General features: G+C 37.3%; 1 protein-coding gene across 11 annotated transcripts in view; it reads right to left on the bottom strand.

Moving 5' to 3' along the window:
* Positions 1 to 21,388, bottom strand: part of abi1a (abl-interactor 1a) — a 68,704-nt gene that overhangs the window by 28,734 nt on the left and 18,582 nt on the right. For all 11 annotated transcript variants that reach the window (XM_028434350.1, XM_028434352.1, XM_028434353.1 and 8 more), the window contains exons 2-3: positions 19,717 to 19,884; positions 1,863 to 2,039 (exon numbers count right to left, since the gene is read on the bottom strand). In XM_028434350.1, the coding sequence (XP_028290151.1) occupies positions 1,863 to 2,039; positions 19,717 to 19,884 (345 nt within the window). The remainder of the gene's footprint in view (positions 1 to 1,862; positions 2,040 to 19,716; positions 19,885 to 21,388) is intronic.

The following is a 21,388-nucleotide window of genomic DNA, read 5'->3' as shown; positions in this document are numbered from 1 at the left end:
CAATCTTTCATTCCATTAAACATGATGGAGGACTTAATAAAATCCTTCCACAGGATGGTAATATGAGGGTTGGAATCAATTATAACTGTAATTGCGTAATTGATAAATAATTACAATTATGGCATACATATATTTGTAAGTTAAGAAACTTGCTGTCATAATTGTAAATAAATTGTGATTAAGTACAGATAATTGACTATAAAACGTGTCAATTATAATTTTACGCAAAACTTGGAAACCATGTTACAGTTCTATGTACAGTTCTACACATATGTGGTTAACAATATGTTTCATATTAAGCTTTCACACATTTTACTATTTAAAGAGATTTAAATCTAGGGGTATACTGACACAAAATAGGCTCAGATGCCCACACCAAAAATATTAAAACTTATATTTTCATTGATTAGGAAGCCTAACAACGTAACCATTAGATAGGAACTCAGTTAGACGATAGATCATTGTTTTTAGTGTATTTTACAGCTGCTTTAGATGCTAACACAAAGCTAACACAAGAGGAAGGTTCACTTTTATCAGGTTATTTCAGGCACAGGAAATGTGAGTAATTGTAATTGAACTTTAGCAATTGAGAACGTAATTGTAATTGACTATCTGGGGATAAAAAATAATTGTCAGTGTAATCTTAACTGAATTGTAATTGAAAATGTAAATGTAACTGAAAAATGTAATTGAGCCCAGACAGTGCCTTCTTTTCTGTATTATCGATGCCTGTAAGAGTGAAGGACTGTAATGGTCGGTTTCTAATCCAATCTGACAGATGCATTGATTGGCAGTTTGATGAGTAGAACGGATGCTCAGCGGCGAGGGGCACTGGAGGCAAACACTGCTCCAGGCTTTCAGGAAATGACATCACTGGCTGGGAAATGCCACAGACCCTAAAAGTAGGCCTTAATGACGCCAAAAGGAGTGAGCTTCTACCAGAGTTCATCTCGTCCTGAACCTTTCTGTCGAGTCTTTCAGATCATTCTGATTTTTAAACTCCTAATCTAATCACAGCTAATACTCGCTGGATCCTGACTGAGTGCCTTTACAAAAATATCAGATCGCTTAGTTTTACCAAACACTAAGAATAGTGTTGTTTTCATAAAGCTACATCATGGAATCCTTTTTTAAGTTCATCCCCACCCCCAATGGGTTTCCACCAGGGTTGGGGTGAAATTACATTTTTCAATTACAATTACATCTTCAAATATCCTTGCTCAATTACAACTCAATTGCGATTACAGTGATGGGCATTTTTTCTTAATTACAATGTATATTTTTCCCCTGAAAGTCAATTACATTCTCAATCTCTCAATTACTTAGCCTTTAATGAATAAGCCCATAAAATGTAACCTTCCTCTTGTGTTAGCTTTCTGTTAGCATCTCTTATGATAACGGGTCTGACAGACCCATGTCTTAAATCAGCTGTAAAATACGCTAAAAATATTATCCGTCATCTAATTTGTTTCTCATCTCCTGGTTACCTTGTTAGGCTTCCTAATCAATGAAAAATATTGGTATTAATATTTCCCATGCCAATTACAATTACAAAGTAAAGTACAATTCAATTATGATTTTTTCAATTACAATTACAATTATAATTATGCCAATATAATTGACCCCGAACCCTGGTTTCCACCAACATTCCGGTAGGGACGGAACGGGTTCTTTCTAAAGATGAAGGAGAAGGACATGGAGACCGAGCAGGAAGAGTCAGTCAACGGGAAGAGAGGGAGAGGAATAAATAGAGTGAAATTAGATATAGAGCAGCAAAGTGGAAGAGGAGCAGCAGAGAGAAACTCAAGGAGCGAGTGCAAAGAACTCAAACTAAATTAGAAGAAAAATCTAATTTTGCTCACCTTAACTCCATGGCCGACATCATCCAGTACAGTGAAGTCAATGGGTTTCCTGATGTACCTGACAGGTCGCTCCATATTGGCCGGCGCTATGATCTTGTGAGTCCTGGCAGTGTTCTTATTGGTGGTCAGGATCCCGATCTCCCTCCTGGCCACCTTCTCTTTATGAATGTCCACCGTCTGAAAATCACAAGGTGACGATATTTTAATGATGTAATTAGGCTGTGCTTTTTAGGGATGTAACGATTAACTCAACTCCCGATACAATTCACGATACTGGATTCACGATACGATTCTCTCACGATTTATCTTACAAAATGGGACTGTAGACAAATATTCCTTTATTTTTTTGGGGGGAAAAAAATACTGTACTATTTTCCTTTTATATTTAATTGTCAAAAGAATCCCTTGATAAACTATTAAAAATGCAATTTAAAAAAAAATCTTGAATGAAATAAATAAAGGAATAATACAAATGAAGAAGAAGCCTATTCATTTAAATTCTGGTTCTATAGTAAACAATGCAAAACTACAATAATAGTTCCTTTTATTTTTAAAAGTGCAACTGAAAATGTATTTTGTGCCTTAACAATTGGACTTAAAAAAAAAAAAAAAAAACAGTCTGCATTGTATTTGTTTGAACCAGCAGAGGGCGCTGGTAACCCCGTGGTCGGTTAGCATGCAGATATCCTTGCAGTGAAGAAGAGAAGCTATGCTAGCAAACAGAGCTAATAGAAAAATGTGACTTTTACAGATATTCACGTAATATTACAGATATTCTTTTGGTGCTAAAGATATAAATAAATAAAACTAAAATATGTTAAAGTGAAAAAACCTATATGTTGGGAATATTGGCAAAGAATATTGGCTGTGTGTGTATAACAAAGATAACGTTTTTCAAGGATATAGCAAAGAAATGGAACACAATTATATGCACTGTAGTATAATTTGTTGCTTCTCTGCTTTGGACTTATGCCTCCATCGAAACAGGACAACACAGAAATATTAACACAGATATTAATATATTATATAATAGAAGTTGGAAAGAAAGCTCATATTGCCTGTGCTTTCATTTATTTTTAATAATAATAATAATAATAATCTTCCTTTGGATACATTTTGTTTACAGGAGTAGTCACTTTTGTTCAGTAGAATCCTGGAAACCATCGCTTTACACAATCATGAAGCTTGCCTTTGGTCGTCTCTCACGTGGTTACTTTGTAAAAGTTTAGAAGTAATTTAATGTAAGTGAGTAAATGCTGGATAACAACAGGTTTTCAGCAGGTTCCATGGCCCCTAATAAGGGCGACCGTGGCTCAGGTGGTAGTGGGTCGTCTTCTGATCGAGAGGTTGGGGGTTCGATCCCAGTACCTGACTATGTGTCGAAGTGTCCTTGGGCAAGACACTGAACCCTAAGTTGCTCCCAGTGGTCGACTAGCGCCTTGCATGGCAGTCCTGTCCCACTGGTGTGTGAATTGGTGAATGAGCTGATGTGTAAAGCGCTTTGAGACTGCTTCAGTGTGGTGATAAAGCGCTATATAAAATCAAGTCCAGTCCATTTAATAAGTGTTCACTATGATGAAGCAGCTCTTGCTCTTCAGGAGATCTTAGTAGTAGTGATCGACCGATTTAGTCGGACGATTTTTGCGTGTTTTATGTGTATCGGCCGAAGCAATGTCTGGTTGTACCAGTGCAGCGTGAGGACCAAAAGCTGAACCAGTGGCAGCTCAGCCTCCACTGAGGCTTTCTAACGGATTCGTTCATTTCTTTTAATGTGTTATTTATTGCTTCCAGCGTGCGGACAACTGAGACCAATAAACAACATATTTCTGTGTGTCTCTCCATGATCTCTGCCCTGATATGAGGTTTGGTCACTGTGCAGCACGCGCAGGAGATGGGGGTTGGGGGGTTGCAAGGGCTCGCGCTCGCCAGCCTGCCTCGTCCACTTTTTCTTGACCAAAATGTAATTAATTGTCTTGATCAATTAGCAGATATTTACGCTTTTAGGCTGTGGATTAGTAAAATGTAATTTAAACCTAGTTAAGCTAGTTATTAAGAATTTAATTCAAACCTCAGCCTGAGTCCGTTCCAATATGGAAACGTTGTTCACTTCCTCCGTTATGCTATAGCTCATTAATTTCCAGTTTTCACACAACCAAAAAGCACATCTTTGTTTTTCTTTACCTCACCGGAATAGTTTATTTTCTTGCTAATGTTTGTTTGACCTCAGTGGGCGGGGCCTCCAAACCTGGAATATTTTAGGGCGTAACAAGTTAAAGTTGATATCAAGAGTTTCTGAGAAATCTATGTTTATGTATGATTCTTTTAAAATGCGAAAAAAAAAAACCTAACTAGTCTTTTACTATGTTCTACTGCCGGTGGTCATTCATATACATCAATGTATATGAAAGACGTCCTATAGACCCTTATACAAATGGAAACAATCGCCGAGTGCACCCATCCAATAGGCTTCGACTTCCTGTTTTTGAGACTGTCAATCAAAGTGAATTGACTTTTTGCGTCACAACAGCAAACAGGTAAATATAATACCTGACCCATAGACCTATATCAATGCAACTCAATGCAACCTTGTTATGTTCCGCGATGCATGTGCAGGAAAGTAGAGGCGTGGCTTCTGATAGTTTGGCAGAGGCAGGGGGAGGAAGTGAGGCTGTTTAGGGCGGGACATGGACGTTTCTTAGAAACTACGGATAGCAGCTTTAAGGATGATCAGATTCAGCCGCCGCATTTATCAAAACCCGATCATTTGTACGCTGGGATTGGTCAAATACGAATGTTTCATAAATCACACGTTGGTGCTGTCATACGACCCAATGTGCACTCAGATTTGCACCCGTTTTCACTCAAGGTTGATAAATGAGGGCCATTGTGACAAACTTTAGCTTTTTTCCAAATTAATACTTGAATTGTACTTCCAAACTTCAAAAGAGGAACAGCCAACGAAAGAAGTCACCCATGGAGCTAAAAAGAAACCTAGGAGCAGCTGTCCTTCCTCTGACAGATGAAAGGCTGTAATGTCTGCTGAGGGAAGCCAATAAAGCGACCAGTACCAACAGAGGATTCCTTTCATGCCACAGTGATCTAAAGTTGAGCTGAGCTGTGAATCTTTATTCTCTACTGCTCTGTTGGATGGCTAACTAAGCCATTAATTCTTTTTCAAAAAACACTCTACTTTGCTTGTATTTAGTCCATAAGGACACAGCCACCAAAATCTCTATATGAATAGAGTCTAACTTAATGTCACATGAGGTCATGGGCTGACAAGAAACTCAAACATTCATAAAAGGTGATGTTATGCTAAGCCGGTTGCTGTAGCTAACTAATACAGAGGAAGTTTGATAAATCGGTTTCAACAAGAAATAAAAATAAAAACACACAAGTTGTTCATACATAATTGCTCCCTAAGAGACTTATTGGATGTAGACAAAACATCCAGTTTGTTTTGGTGGCTTGTTATGCATGTTCAAACTAGAGAAGGGATTTAAAAGCTTTGACTAGTGTCACCTTCGTAACATGGTTTGGGTTGCAAAGCTTAAAAAAAGGCTTACTATTCTGAAGAAATACAACAATACTAAGCTGAAAGGCTTGGCCCTGCAGATGACGCCCAGATTCTTCGGTCATATATCATAGTCATCTGGAAAAAACGGGGCCAAAATCAAATTATTTGATTTGATTTGACTTTTTAGGGCAGGATATGGGGGTCAGCAATTGGCTGGAATGGACCCAGACAGACAAAGGAGTGAAAGAAGAGAAAATATAGTGGGGGGGGAAAGAGGGTGGAGGCATGGGCCCCTAACCTCATTCTACCTCATTAGCTCCATGACATGCTGACCTCCTGTTGTCAGCATGAGTGCAATCAAAAAAGTAAGCGACTATTTCAAAAGGACAGAACCTAATTTTGCGAAATGATCTTCAATCTCAATGCAATGAGAGATTGTCAGATGTCACATGCAGAGCAGTACATTTGACCCTAAAACTGAACTACAACACATGCAGTGGCATTAAGTGAAATTAATGCAGTCAATGATTAAAACGAGAAGTGAAAAGAACTTTGTTTCCTTCCTCAAAGTTAAAAAAGACAAAAAAAAAAACCACCCATTTGCAACCCAGTGTGGACTGGTGTTACACAAGCATGATGGTAAATCTAAAAACAGCTTTTCTTTGCAAACTTACTCAAAGCTAGCAAAGTGCAACTGGTAGGCTGTTAATCTACCAATGGTTCTCCAAAGGACACTGAAAGAAGCTGACCAAAAATGTAAAAGTGCCTACTCTTACTTGACAACCTTTAAATGACCAAATAGGGAGCGTCAATCTGTGTGATGGCAACATAAAAGCCTTATTCTCGTGAAAGAGTCAAACACTCACTCTGTCTTCTCAAGTGGCATTAAAAAGCGTTTATCTGAACCAAATGGTTCATCAGTTGGGTGGAAACACACAGCCCTTAATGCTTCATACCAACCTGAAACCTAAGGGTCTAAGTAGCTATTATGCATTTATTTGAGGTCTGTGGCCATCTTCTCCAAAAAACTGAGCAGTTCTAGCTCTGATGTTCAACATATCAGGTACACTTCTGTACTTGTTTTCATATTATGAGCTTCTTCTTCTACTCAAGTAAACCTTTGTTGAACTGCTTTTGCCTCTAGCTTTTTCTTTTCTTGCCTTTTCTCTGATCGTCCAATTCTTTCGTTCTTCCTCCCACAGACAGAAAAAACAAGCCAATTTGAATGAGTGTGACAAACTAAGTCACACATTGAAAATACAGCCAGAATTTCATGAATTCGCTCTTACACTCATGTTGGAACTGTACAGAATTAAAAACTCCAAGTCCCTGTGATGACAGGTTGAATATCTAGAGCTCAGAACCCAAAACGTTCTGATTTTCTGTTGGCATAAACTGCATTAGGTAGCCATTTGGTTGTCATGACTTAGCTGGTGATCATGTCATCTAGTAGCCAGTTTCCTGCAGTTATGAAGGACAGGTGGTCAAAACACACCCCTACTGTAAACTGGTCTTTGTCAGACGGCTTTTTCATCTCTACTACACCCTAAATAGCAAATATTTATCTTCGATTACCGTAATATTTCTTTCTTTTGTTAACCAGGAACTTTCACTTGATTGTAAATATCTCTTTTCCATGAAGCTCAGGTAGTTTGCAAGAAGTACCAGCCAATAAAAGCTCTTGGCTCTTTAAAAAAAGGTGTGTTCTTTCCACTCTACAAACTTTAGGTTTATACATTAAAGCAGAAAGACATTGGAAACATTTAGGAAAGTTGCACACAAGGACCAGAAATCAAGTTCCTTGCTTAAACTTAAAACGTTCTCAATGTTTCTTTTTTATTCTTACACACCTTTTACAAAATAATTCCAAAATATTTCAAAAGTAGTTAAAAACTAAATACCACCCTTTTAATAGCCACATCAGTCATGTCTGACAAATTCTAAGATCAACTATACTGCATATGAATCTAGACTAACATTCAACCACTTAAACTATTTGAAATGCAAGTAAATAACTAGAATTTGACTCGACACATTTTCATGGTAACCAGTACATTTCCAACATGCATGATAAATAATTGCAGTCCCATCACATTTGCAAAAGGTAAAAGTAAGTAGATGGGGCAGCAGATTGCTTCAACACCAGTCATTTGTCTTTAACTGACAAAGATACCAAAAAGATATGGACAAGAGTTTGTTGTGGAGAAACTTGACAGTCCTTTTCAAAGGAATGGCCTCTTAGAATGAACTAAAGCAGACAATGTGAGTACAGCGTGATCCTACAAATTGCTTCTGGACATATAGAACAAAGTTTCCATAAACACATTCCTGACCTTTGAAATAAGCTTTACCAGAGAAGTTGAACTTCTTGAAGCTACAAAGAAAGAAATGATAGTACCAATATATATGGGTTGGAGACTAATGATGGCATTTCATTAAAGTCGTGTTTAAAGGTCATCAAAAGAGTTGACACTATTAAAGAGGAAACCTATGAAACCTACTTTCTGAAGAAAAGTCATGCATTATACAGGCCAGTGTAGCATTCTGTAAAAAAAAAAAAAAAAGCAGGGGGAAGGGTTGGGATACCCCGGGAAACAGGTCACACACTGACAGAATGCGTCCACAAAGCATCAGCAAAGGGTCAAATCCCTCAGCCCAGTGTCTCAGCCAATCAAAGAGTTGGGATAGAAATTTAAAGCATTGCGGATACGAAACTTGACAAGACAAAACAGATGAAACAGGGTACTTTGAAGTAGTGATATGAAGGAATTAGAATTAAGTCATTGAAAAGTGTAATATAAAATGTTGTTAGTCAATGCCAATTTTGTATAAAAACGAAAAAGACAGTGTGGTTGTGAAATGTAGGAATACGTAGTAGACTTAAGCTGGGTATTTACACACTTCGACCAGACAAACACACCTAACATACCAGAGTGTCTACACACATAGCTGCCAGTGTTAAATAAATGACTGTGATTGAATGTAATACATGATTACTTTGCAGATGAAGATTACATTCTGAGCCTACACCAAAGCAAGCAAGTATTTCTGTCATTTGTGTCAACAAATGAGACAAGCTTCCAAAAACTAAAGTTGTGGTTCCTGTGCTCTTTACAACAGCTCTGGAATTCAAAGTTAAATTGAAAGAGAAAAAATAAATAAAAGAACAAAGATAATACCTACAATGTTCAATGATTGAGATTCAGCCTTGATTTTGGGTTTAATACGAATCAAGGATTTATCACATCATTGCAGTTATACCAGCTAAGGACTGTCGAATGAGGGCATTTCCCCTTTCTGCTGGTCCATTGAATAGATGACGGTGTGAGGTGTGTACGAGTGAAAAGGTACGGGGAACACTAAAAGTGAATGTATTTTATTTATTTGAAAACGTAATACAATCCTAACTGCTAATGACTACATGAATAATTAAGTAGTCAAAGCTTTACTGATTTATATTCCGTAATAGGCGGATATTCCACTTCTCTCATTCTCCATCTCCCTGTTGATACGTCTAAGGCCTGTTTAGTTTATTGCTTTTTGTATAAAGAGTTGGCAAAGTTAAATGTAATTGTTAATCACATTGATCATAATGTTACAACTGCCTGTTGGACTGCAGGGCTGTTATTGATCAAATGTTTAATAATTAACCTGAAAATGCCACACATTGATTCCGTTGGTCTTTGGTTTCAGTGTGATTTGCTGCCTTTGATTCCTAAGGAGATACTTTGATGTTTAGCTGCGTGTCTGTCACACAGTGTGTAGATCTCTCAGAGTATGAACTAATAATACGCAAAGGATGTTTTCAGATGGTAAATACATGCACACACATTTTAAAGGGAATAGGTTGTGCTTAAATTAAAACATGTCATGTAATAGACTAGGAAACTAGGAAATTAGTCTGTTAGCATCACCCCTAGTACACGCTGTAACTCATGTAGCAAATGGATTATTACAGGTCTCTATAAAGTCAAACAATAAATCTAAATTTGATCAAATATGTTTTTTTAAATACTCATCTCAGTAGCAGGACCTTTGTAAAGTAATACAATGAAAGTCTAGCACATGAGCATTTCATTGAAAGAGCCAGTATTGTGTAGGTCTCCAGTATGCTGACTAATACAAATCAATGTGATTAAGTTATAATTGCAAATGATGGGTAAAACATTGAGTTATATATGAAAATCTAGGTTACATTACTGTTTAGGTGAATGTTGTACAATATAAGACTATACAATGTGTAGTATATTCCCAAGGATTGTAACTACTAGCACAAACCTTGACGGTTATAATAACGATTTTTAAGGGGATTGCAATATCTAAAGTGGTTGTAAAACGCAATATGCACACACAAAATACAAACCTGTAGCCACAGCATACTTAACTTTAGAGATCTTTTTATCTATGTTCTTAAAATGTTCTGATTGGATATAAATAGACATATCTGCAGTTTTCTCAACAGCAACCCTAAACAATGGTAACCCCTTCATTGTCAATCATTGCATGAGCCTTTATTTTCATATTGTGACTGAGGACAAACACAAAGTAACTATCAGCTTAAAACCAGTGAAGCCATTTCCTCTGTGTTGCTGTATTGTCCTTTGTTGTTTTCACGAGTTCTTTTTTTTGAACATCCTGGACAATCCTGCTCTTCCAATCCCGTGCAGAGCCCAAACAGCTGAACTTCTTTGTCTGCGCCGTTTCTGAGTTAAAAGCTAACATCGAGCATGTGGAAGTATCAATTGGCTGTTTTAGACCAAAAATCCGTAGTCACACTAATGTGTATTGGGGGAAAAAAAACACAAAAAAAACGCTGATTTTGAAGTGTGAAAAAAGTCCCTCACAGGAGATAAAATATGCATATTATTCAGGAGCTAGGACAGCCTGCCAAAGACGGCAGCACATATGGAAACACCTTAGATGACTTTTTAGTCTCACCTTGGGCTGCAGCCTAAACAGTTTTCTGAGATCTGCAATTGGCCGACAAGCTAAGCGATTAGCTCTCAATCTGTCTCCAGACTTGAAGCAAAAACCATGATAAAATGTCACGGTTTGTCATGACAGATATGACAAATGTCATGTTTTTACTAATCAGTCTTGTTATTCAAAGCTGTATAGAACCAGTGTTGCTTTTAGAAAAGGAAGAAGTGCTGAATAGGATGCCATAGATATATGTACAATAGCTGTACAGAATATGCGGGTAATGGTATCATGCTTTACTACTTCTTAAACCTCAATTTAGGTGAAATATGTGTATTTCAGGTTTGAACCGGTCAGACATGAACCGTATTTATTGTTAAAGCAGAAAGCATAGAGGACTGTTTGGTGGATACTAAGAATGTGCTCTATGTTATCGTTTACGATATACCGTCAAAAACATTCCCACTGGTAAGAATATATGTCATCCCACGATAGAAACAATAAATTCCCATTAATGCCATATGTAAGTGCGCGTCATTACGGTCATAAAACAACAAAGAGCCACTGGTATACTTATGGTCAGCTTTAACACTTGTATGGAAGGATAAAAGCTTACATGTCCAGCGCCGTGTGACATAATTGTTAGCATTATACTAACAACGATGTTCTCTTGTGAAACGCAATACTTCATATGTAAATTTAACGTGTTCATGAGACTAAGCTGGTCCATTAGACATTAATGTAACAATTGTAATTATTACACCAATTCTTTAACTGAACCTGGAACCAGGAGTTTTGGATCGTTTTCTATGTAAAAATATAAATTTTACTATAGTAAAAAAAGAACGTACAGTAAATCCTAGGTGAATTGGAGCCTATAAATACTTATAGAAATGAATGAACATGGACACATTGAGTCTGTTTTCTGACAAAAACATCAACATGTATCCTCTAGGTCAAAGCTGCAAACATAGCAGCACTCAATATTTACTCATTGCATTATGTGTAAGTCCAACTAAATGCAGTAATTTATTAACCCACAGGTGGTTATAAAAATACGGTCAGTCTTATCTCTTCAAACCCCAGAAGAGAAAGTCTTCTCTTGATGTTAGCAATTGTACTATAGGGCTGGACGATATGGACCAAAACTCATATCTGGATTTTTTTTCTCAGAATGGCGATGTTGATCATTTTTATTCAAATAAAGTCTGAGCAGAAAGACAAATCGGGGTTAAATTTGCTGATGCAAAATGCCACAAAGACACATTTATTAACAAACAGTTGATTTGGTGAATCCATTAAGGATATGTTAATCTGGGATGTCAGGGTTCTATGTTGTAAAATAAAGACAATTTTGGTGGTAAATGTTCAATGTTAAATATTCACAGGTAGCCATATTTAGAACCCCTGAGGTCCAGAACCTTAGAAATGTGTTTTTATTTTAATTATGTAACTTTTGGTTGGCGAATAACAGAAAAAACAGTTTTGGGGAGTCCAATATGGCACTCCATTGAGAACTGGCTCTGGTCAGATTTTAATTCAGCAGGTCAAAAACTGCAAGTACGCCAAATGTCAAGCTTGTAGACAAAATTGCACTCTTCTCCTAACAGACCAGACTACTATAAGAGACAGCACGTGTGAGTGAGTCCTTTGGTGTGGATGTTTAGGGCAGTCTGGGTTAGGACACGCTCAGAAATTCATCCAACTGTGCTTTTAATGCTGTTTTTAAAAGTATTTAAAGCAGTGACTCCTAAAACTAGTATTTTAAAACAAAATAAGCTGTAAAAAAATACATATATAATGATATAGGTGATTTTATCATTTTCTATATCGCCAAAAGAGAAAACTTGATATATCTTGAATCAAGATATATCGCCCAGCTTTATTATATTATAGATTAATATTGTTTAAGCGTAACATGTCCAATGATCACTTATTAACAATTAATAAGTTAAAAATAAAAAAGTAAAAACAGTCTATAACCAACAGAGCTGTTCATTGTGAGTTAACAACATAATTACTGCTGTAAACTAATCATGTGTGGCCATTTGGTTAAATCTAGTCAAACTTACAGTTAGGTAGCACTTTTTGATATATTTCAGAAGAACTTTACACAGCCACCATTGGTTCATTCTCCCTGTGGTGACCACAGTATTTAAAAGAGTGTCGATGTGTGGTCCTTTCTCCCACTGTTAACACAAAGCACCGCCTGTTTGCAGCCTCTTAGCAGCCACTTCGCACGCAGCACAAGGTGGAAGCCTCTCAATGAGCAAATCCAATCTCCTTCTAGCACTTCCGCTGCACTGCCAGACAGTGATTACCAAAGGCCATGACAGTGCCCAAACATACCAGACGGCAGATACAGAATACAGTAACACAGCCACGCACGGATATGAACAAAGATGTGCATTAGTAGCTTCTTTTCATAAAGTAAAAGTCCGCAAATGAAATAAAATCACTTTATACTTGCACTGAAACCTACTTTATTTATGAATGCATCAAATGTATTCAGGCACATGCCTTTAAGTGGATTGGACGATAGCCAAAACAGATTAACTAAAACATGTAATGCTCTATTGACAGATAATCTAACTCAAAAGCTAAAATTAGATCTAAAACTCTTGTCACAGTTGTGTTGCATTGCTATATGTGTCCTTCAGGGTTGGGGTCAATTATAATTGTAATCGTGTAATTGATAATTAATTACAATTATGGTGTAATTAGGGCCCGAGCACTAATTGTAGGACCCTATTGTAATGCAAGTTGTTTTTATTATTATTATTCTTACAAAAAAGTGATCGCATTTTTGAGGGCCTAAACATGTTCAAATTCTCATGAAATTTTGAACGCATATTAGGACTGGCAGAAAATGTTATATTTTGGGGGAATTGCACATGTGAATGGCACGGCCTAGAGCCCCTCCCCCCGATCCTCCCCGCCGCCATGTTGGCATAAGTCCCGCGGCAAAACAGATTGTTTACATGTGTTTTTAACGCGGTAGTAGCGGAGGTACTTGCTATTCCGCACTGTTTGACCATGCCTGGAAGTCACTGCTGCGTTAAAAACTACTCCAATACCTCCCACGATAGCCATGGAAGACGGAGGAACAACGGGATACAGTTTTTTAGGTTACCGAAATGGACACAGTATCTAGAAGAGCAAGTGTCTGACCTGACGAGGAGACGTCGGATTGCTTGGTTGGCTGCAATTAGAAGAAAGGACCATACTTTCGATCGCACACCCCCGTGGAAGAGAGTGTGTTCTCTGCATTTTCACTGTGGAACGTTCTCTTAAAATGTCTTTATGTAGTTGTCTCTTAAAGCTAGGAAGTGTAGGTTACCTTATGTGATTGTGGACGCTGTCGCGCCTTTGTCTCTGACACACTAAAACACATATGTGAAGAAACTTACTTTTGCCAGTACAACGCTGTTTTCACCAGCTGGAGGCTTGTAGATGACCAAGTCCTGGACCCAGCCGCAGCAGAAAGTCTCGTAACTTTCAAGAGACTTGTGGCTTTTGAACTCCTGCATTGTGTCGTAACTTACACGAAAAACTAGGTCCTTTACGATGTCCATGTATGTGCACGGAGGTAAAAGGTCCAGGTCTGGGGCGGTGTTTAGCTCAGTGGGTAGAGCGCCCGCCCCATGTACAGAGGCTATAGTTCCTCACCTGCAGCGGGTCCAGGTTCGATTCCCGGCCTGGGACCCTTTCCTGCATGTCATTCCCTGCTCTCTCTGACCCCTTTCCTGTCAAGCAACTGTCATATAAAGGCCACTAGAGCCAAAAAAATCCTTTAAAAAAAAAAAAAAAAAAAAAAGGTCCAGGTCTCTGTGCCATTCCGCTGCAGATAGCTCGTACGGGTCGATGTTGCGCATGTCCACTAGCTTCTCCAAATACTTCTTTTTCGCGCTTGGTATCAGTTTGTCCCTGTAAGGTCCCTTTTCCTTCGCCTTCTCTTTTTGCATTGCTTTTCTTCTTTTTCCTTGTCGTATTCCTCTACGTAAATGCGCAAAAAGTAAAGCTCTGGTGAACGCATGAAATTCTGGGGGCATCTACCACCATCATGGCTGACGGGCCCAGACCCCCCCAAAACAACCCAACTCACCACGTGACTCCTCACTCTCAATAGCACATGTCAATAGTGCATGTGCTATAGCGCCCCCCCCCTGCAGTTTTTTTTTAAATATAAGCCCCCACATGAAATCCCACAGGCACAGACACAGACACAGACACACCCTCCTTTCACCCACCACTGGAATGAATTTAACGGCCATTTACAAATATGCGTCTTGCATCCAACACTGCACTGTTAAAGTACTTCACACATTCGTATTTTTTTTATTTTAAACATACATGGTTATTTGGTTGTGTTATAAAACATTCTTGACAATAAAGTTGAATCTTCATGGATTGAAATATTTTTCTTAGCAGCCTGTTCACTTGGATGATGTGCGACGCTTATGGTAGTTATTAGGAGTTTGTAGAGCTCAGTAGACGCTAATAAATTATAGCAGCTTTCATTCGAACGCCAAAAAAATGAGTTATGGTAAACCTGAACCCAACCGTCATTGATAGTCATAGCGCCACCTATTGCTAAAAGGAAATCATAGACATTATATTTGCACAGAACAATGCAGGAAAGTTTGTGATATAATCCTTGAAAATGGTCAGCGACATCGCAACACTTTAAAATTTCTGCCACACCCCGACACGCAACACTTTCATTGTAATTTTAAAAATCTGTTACTGTCGTAACCACAATTTATCGTAATTGAGGTTAGATAGTTGATTTTATAATTGTTGTGAAAATTCTATAAAAAATTTCATTTACAATTTAACGCAAAACTAGGGAGCTATGTTACAGCTCTATGTAAAGTTCCACACACATGTAGTTAATTATTAAAATATGTTTCATATTGAGCTTTGCCACATTTTACCATTAAAAAATATTTAATCCAGGGGTATACTGACCCAAAAAAGGCTCAGATAGCCACACCATAAATATTAAAACCTATATTTTCATTGATTAGGAAGCGTAACAAGGAAACCAATAGATAGGAAAGAAACTAGATGATAGATATTTGTTCTTAGTGTGTTTCACAGCTGATTTAGGACCTGTTATTCATTAGAGATGCTAACAGAAAGCTAACACAAATGGAAGGTTAACTTTCATCAGCTTATTTATTTTAGGCTCTGGAATTGTGATTAATTGTAAATGAAATTTAGTAAGTGAGAATGAAATTGTAATTCACTTTCTGACAATAAAAATAATTGTAGGAAAAAAGGGGTATTTACTGGCAAAAGGAAGCTAAAGTCTGAAAACAGTGTCAGAACTTTTTGGAAAGGGGCAAAAATGGGACAAAGGAAGTTGCAAAATGACCAAAGGAAATAGGTAAAAAGGGGTTAAAGTTTCCCCATTTTAAAGTTTTCTGGGGGAATAATAATTCAAATGAATACATAAAGAACCACATATTGAGAATCACTGACTTAATAATGGCTTAAAAATGCCAGGGCGACATTTCTGTCCCAGTCTACCTCTGCTACTGACTGATGTCTCACTAATGTCAACCTTGCAGCATATGAAAAACATACCATGTGCTATGTTGGGACTAGACACACACCATCACCATGTGGACACACCCTGACCAGAGTGAAACCCTTGTGGCTGTGGGTTAGATGCCAGGCAACAACTGACTGACAGACTCATGTTTTTAAAATAAAGAAGTTGCATAGAAAACCTCTTTAGCTTCAGACAGAGATCTGCAAAAACAGAAACTCAAGATAGAGACTACAGAGAACTAAACAATAGTGTTATCATATTTCACAAACACTGAAGGCATTTCCTTCCTTTTTCTATGGTAGAACAGTGGAAACTCTCAGAGTTCCTGGCCTCTCCATCCATTACCCATTTAGCAGATCCTACACTGACTTAGAGAGTTTCCTGCTGATCTGAGAGGATGACAAGAAAATCTATTTGAGAGCAAGACAGGGAAGTGATAGCACATGACTGCAAAGTTTACAATTAAAACAGATCTACACTTAAGTTAGGGGAAGTTCTAAGTTTTATATTAAGTTAAAGTCATTCAGTTGATAAAACCATTGAAAACACAAATAACCACACATGTAAAACAAATAGTGAGTACTTTCAGTTCAATATAAAGCTTTTTGGAGACTTTATGGTGACAGAGAACACACAAGTATGAGTATGAAAGGTGTATGGAAATCTCCATGGCCAAGACAAGTGCTCGCTAACAATGAACTTTAAACACAGAATATTAAGCACCTTTCTTTACTTAGAAAAACAGTGTCTAACCCTCTTTAAAATCCCTTCCCAGTGAGGCTACGTTGTGTTGTCATGGAGGCTGAATCTAGCCACCATAGCATCATGGTGAACACACTATTGTTGAAAGGGACTAGAACCCTAAAGGAGTGTTCATTCCTTGCCTCCCAGTCAGCCTCAGAATAGACTTTAAAGTTCTGCTGCTGGTGTATAAATCTGTGAATGGGTTTGGTCCAGAATAACTCAGTGACATGTTAGTCAGGTATGAACCCAGCAGGTCTCTCAGATCTATGGACACAGGTCAGATAGTGGAGCACAGAGTTCACAGTAAACTTGGTGATGCTGCTTTTAGTTGTTATGCTGCAAAGAAGTGGAACAAACTGCCAGCAGAGCTGAAGTCAGCATCACATGTGAACATTCTTAAATCAAAGTTAAAGGCACTTTTTTTCTCTACTGCGTATGATTGAGAGAGAGATTTTTGGTCATGTTGTTGATGTCATGTGTTTGTTGATGATTTGAATTGATTTTACTGATGATTTTAAATGTTCTTACTGATTTTAAACAATTGAATGTTTTATCATGTAAAGCACATTGAGTTGCCTTGTGTATGAAATGCGCTATACAAATAAATTTGCCTTGTCTTGCCTTCTTTCGGCTTTTCCTCAGGATTAATGGGTACGTCCTCTCTCTTTTCTCTCAGAAAGCAAACACTGCTCCACTTAATTACAAAACTGTAGAATTCAACCTTATGTTATGTTTGATATGCGCTGCCTGGTTTCTGGTGTTGAGGTGCGACGTAGCTTATAGGTTTTGTGTTTGATTTGTTTGACCTCCTAAATCCTTGAAATGAGTGAGTAGATTTTTTTTAATCTTGGAATTAGCTGCATACTTTCAAAAAGAAACAGGAAAAGGAACATCACAGTAGCGGAGTAGTAAATAGAGAGGAATACTAGGGCTGGGCAATTTTGCATAAAAAAAAAAAAAAATTCAGACCTTTTTTAAAAAAAAAAATTGAGTTTCAATTCAATTTTCGATTCATTTTTTTTTTCAATGCACTTAAAAATGACTGCATACATCAGATATATTGTCAAAAGTGCAATTTTACTGCTGTGATTGTCCTCAAGAGTTAAAATGCATGAAATAATCCCAAAATAAAAAGTAAATGAGGCTCTGTCATTTAACAATTTCAAGCTTTAACCCAGGTTTAAGCGAAAGTGCAACAGCGCCTTCACAGTAGCTTCAATTTTCTGATTAAGAAATCAGATAACTACATATTTTATAACATTACAATTAAAAAATAATGAACTCTTCCCTTAGCATCTCAGCATAGTGTGAATAAAACATTAAACATGCCTGTGGTACACATATAGCCTACTCAAAAGGTAAACAAATGTAAGCAAAGAGGGGACTGGCACACATAGCACTACGGTAACCCATAAGGATGGAAGGCGAAAAAGTCAGAAAAAACTGGTGTGTTTTTTTTTTTTTACTCGAATTTGCAAAATAAAAATTATTTTTATCTACAAATTTGATAAATCGATTAAATCGATTTTTTTGCCCAGCCATAAGGAATACCTAAAAACATCCAGATGAAAAGCCAGTTTTTCCACTAAGAAACAATTCTCGTAATGTAGAAATTACATTTGATACAAGCATAAAAAAACAACAGATATTCACTATTAAGTTACCAGCCAGCCTGTGCTTTCTGATATTGAAAAGTTTTATTGTGTGTCTGTTGATGTGTTTTAAAAGCACTAAAGCAGAGCTAAAAAAAAAAAAAAAAAAAAAAAAAAAAAAAAACCAGGGGCCTCATGTACAAGAGTGGGCGTACTTCAAAATCCTGATTTTCAGAAACTGGAGTGGCCGTGGAAATGTGCGGTCTTTCACGTCAAGTCCTGAGGTGGCGTACGTACACGTCTACATAGTTGATCCTTTAAATTCTGAGGATTTATGAGGCACACTACCAAAATCATACAATTCATTCACACATGAACCTCTGAGCTGCTGTTGACATGTATCATTTACACATTTTTTGTGAGTTACAGTTTTAAATTTCTTTTATCTGTCTAATGTGAGTCAGACACATGTTGTTTACCACGTCAAAGTTCTGTGCGCTGATCTACTACAGGTGGTCAGACGTCCTCTGAGTAACAAACACTTACGTCTGAACACTTTAAAACGCTTTCAGTCCAACGATCATTAGCAGCCACACACACGCACGCACACACTCCAGACTGATCACTGCGACTGACCGGTGCGGTGTGTGTGCGTGCGTGTGTTTGTGCCGCAGGGGGGTCGTATCGGGCAGAGGAGGAGGGCGGTGGGTTTGGCGATTGACGTCCGGTACAAACTTCACTTTCATGGAGTTTTGCCTGTTATACATCCACAGCCTGTTTGATGATCAGGAGACAAAGACACACATTAAGCCTGATGTGCACGATCAGAGCGTCATTTTGCGATTATTATTATTATTTTATTACTATTATTATTATTATTATTATTAGTAGTAGTAGTAGTATAGCATTTTACATGTTTTCCCTAATCCGCTATCCACTTCTTAACACACACAGTCAAGCATTCAGCGAACTGTGTGTGTCTATATTATTGTTTATATTAATTCTAGTATCTTCACTGTTGAATCATCTCTGTCTTCCATGTTGCTGTCGGTCAAAAATGATTTAAAATCTCTTCTTTCCTGTGTTGCTGGTGGTAAAAGCACAGCTTTTTCTGATGATGCTGAGGGTAATAATATGATTTACATATGTAAATGTGGGAGTGAACAGGGAGGGGACATGTGTGTGCTCATATCCGCGTTGATTCAGATGTTCAAATGCTAGGTACTCACAAATTTGAACATATGAATTTTTTCAAGCGCACGCCTGTCTCTGGATTGAGACGTACGCTTTTTTTCACATCATTTTATATGCAAGTCTTTGTACATGAGGCCCCAGTCATTTTGCACAGTCTGAGCTTACATCAGACTGAAGAAGTACTGTAATAAAAAAAAAAAGCCATGGATAACGTAATATCCTGTGATTCAAAACAAGAGTTTGTATGAAAGTGAGAGCAGAAGTGGGAAGTGTAGGACGGTCCTCTTCACAGCTGTATGGTCTGTGGTGCATCTGTATTTTTCTAACCTGAGAGATGTGGTTGATGGAGGACTCCATGCGCCGCAGCTGCGATGCCTGGATGTCCAGAAGCTGCAGCACATTGTTTGCTAAGGCATTAATCTGGTAGGCCACACTGGCCAGGGACTGGGTGGTGTACGCTTTGGTCTCCTCCAGAGCTTTCCTTTTGTCCTGGGCCTGTGTACAAAACGGTTTAGAAGAGAAAGAAGCATTATTAAAAATAAATAAATAAAAATAAATAAATAAAAAGGAAGGAAGCCAGTTTCAGTATCACATCCTATTTGTGTCTAATCTTTAGCGCAGTGACAAGTTTGGGTTTGTGTGGTGAGTTCAGACATCAGGCAGACGAGAATTAATTCAATTTAATCAATACATTCAAAATTAAATGCTATGATTAGCAGGGTTGAGGTCAATTACATTTTTCAATTACAATTATGTCTTCAATTGTCCATGTTTAATTGCAACTCAATAATGATTACGATGACCAGCATTTTTCCTCAATTACAATTGAAATTACAATAATTTTCCCACTGAAAGTCAATTACAATTATGTTCTCAATTGCTAAAGTTTAAATTGAATGAATCACAATTACTGAGCCTTTAACAAAGAACCCCATAAAACGTAACCACCTTCTTGTGTTAGCATCTCTGTTGATAACGACCCATGTCTTAAATCAGATGTAAAATACACTTAAAAAAAAATATCATCTATCGTCCAATTTGATTTTAATCTCTTGTTTACCGTGTTATGCTTCCTTATCCATGAAAATATTGGCATCAATGTATTTGGTGTGGACACCTGAGCCTTTTTTCTGTCAGTGTACCCCTCAATTTCAATTTACTAAAAAAAAAAAAAAAGATAAAATGATACAAGAACTGAAATGTAGTGGGAAAACTTCATATTATATGTCAATAATTGTTAACTACATATGTGTAAGTCATAGAACTACAACATGGTTCCTCAGTTTTGCAATTCATTAAATTGTAGTTTATATAGATAGTTTTTTATATTTCCATGCCAATTACAAATGACAAAAGTAAATTATGATTCGATTATGATTACAACACTAGCAACAGATCTCAATTACAATTAGAATTATAATTACACCATAATTGTAATTAATTGTTAATTACGCAATTACAATTATAATTGACCCCAACCCTGGAGTTTAGCTTGATAAAACGTATCCTACAGCTGCCATAAATACACAATCATCTTCTATCACCTTTACTCCTACAAAACAACAACATGTGAAGTAACCTTTCCCTACGTTCTGTACAGCAAGTCATCACATAGAAAAAACACTAACTTTGTGTTCACACACATACAGTACATAAAAACATGGCTCTAAGCACAATTTTTAATGTCAGAAAAATGTTATTAGTTACTTAAGAAAAGTAAACTATTTACTAGAGGTGTCCCGATCCGACATCGATATCATTTTTTCTACTGAATTGTAGAATACTGTAGATATTATGTTGAAGGGATTAAAATTCATGTAACCAATTGGTTAATAATAATTGGGTCAGTTTTCCTCATACCTACTGTTGCTGACTATTGTTCTCTGGTTGATTAACATCACTTGATCAAGACTTTTCTAACATTCCACACCACAAAATAAGTCATTATTATTTTCATGAAAAAATATAAAATAAAAAAGTATGTGTGATTCATGCTGAT

The sequence above is a fragment of the Gouania willdenowi genome, chromosome 20 (assembly GCF_900634775.1).
Source record: "Gouania willdenowi chromosome 20, fGouWil2.1, whole genome shotgun sequence".
NCBI lineage: Eukaryota > Metazoa > Chordata > Actinopteri > Blenniiformes > Gobiesocidae > Gouania > Gouania willdenowi.
The sequence above is the reverse complement of the archived record's forward strand: the minus strand, read 5'-3'. Positions and strand labels throughout refer to the sequence as shown.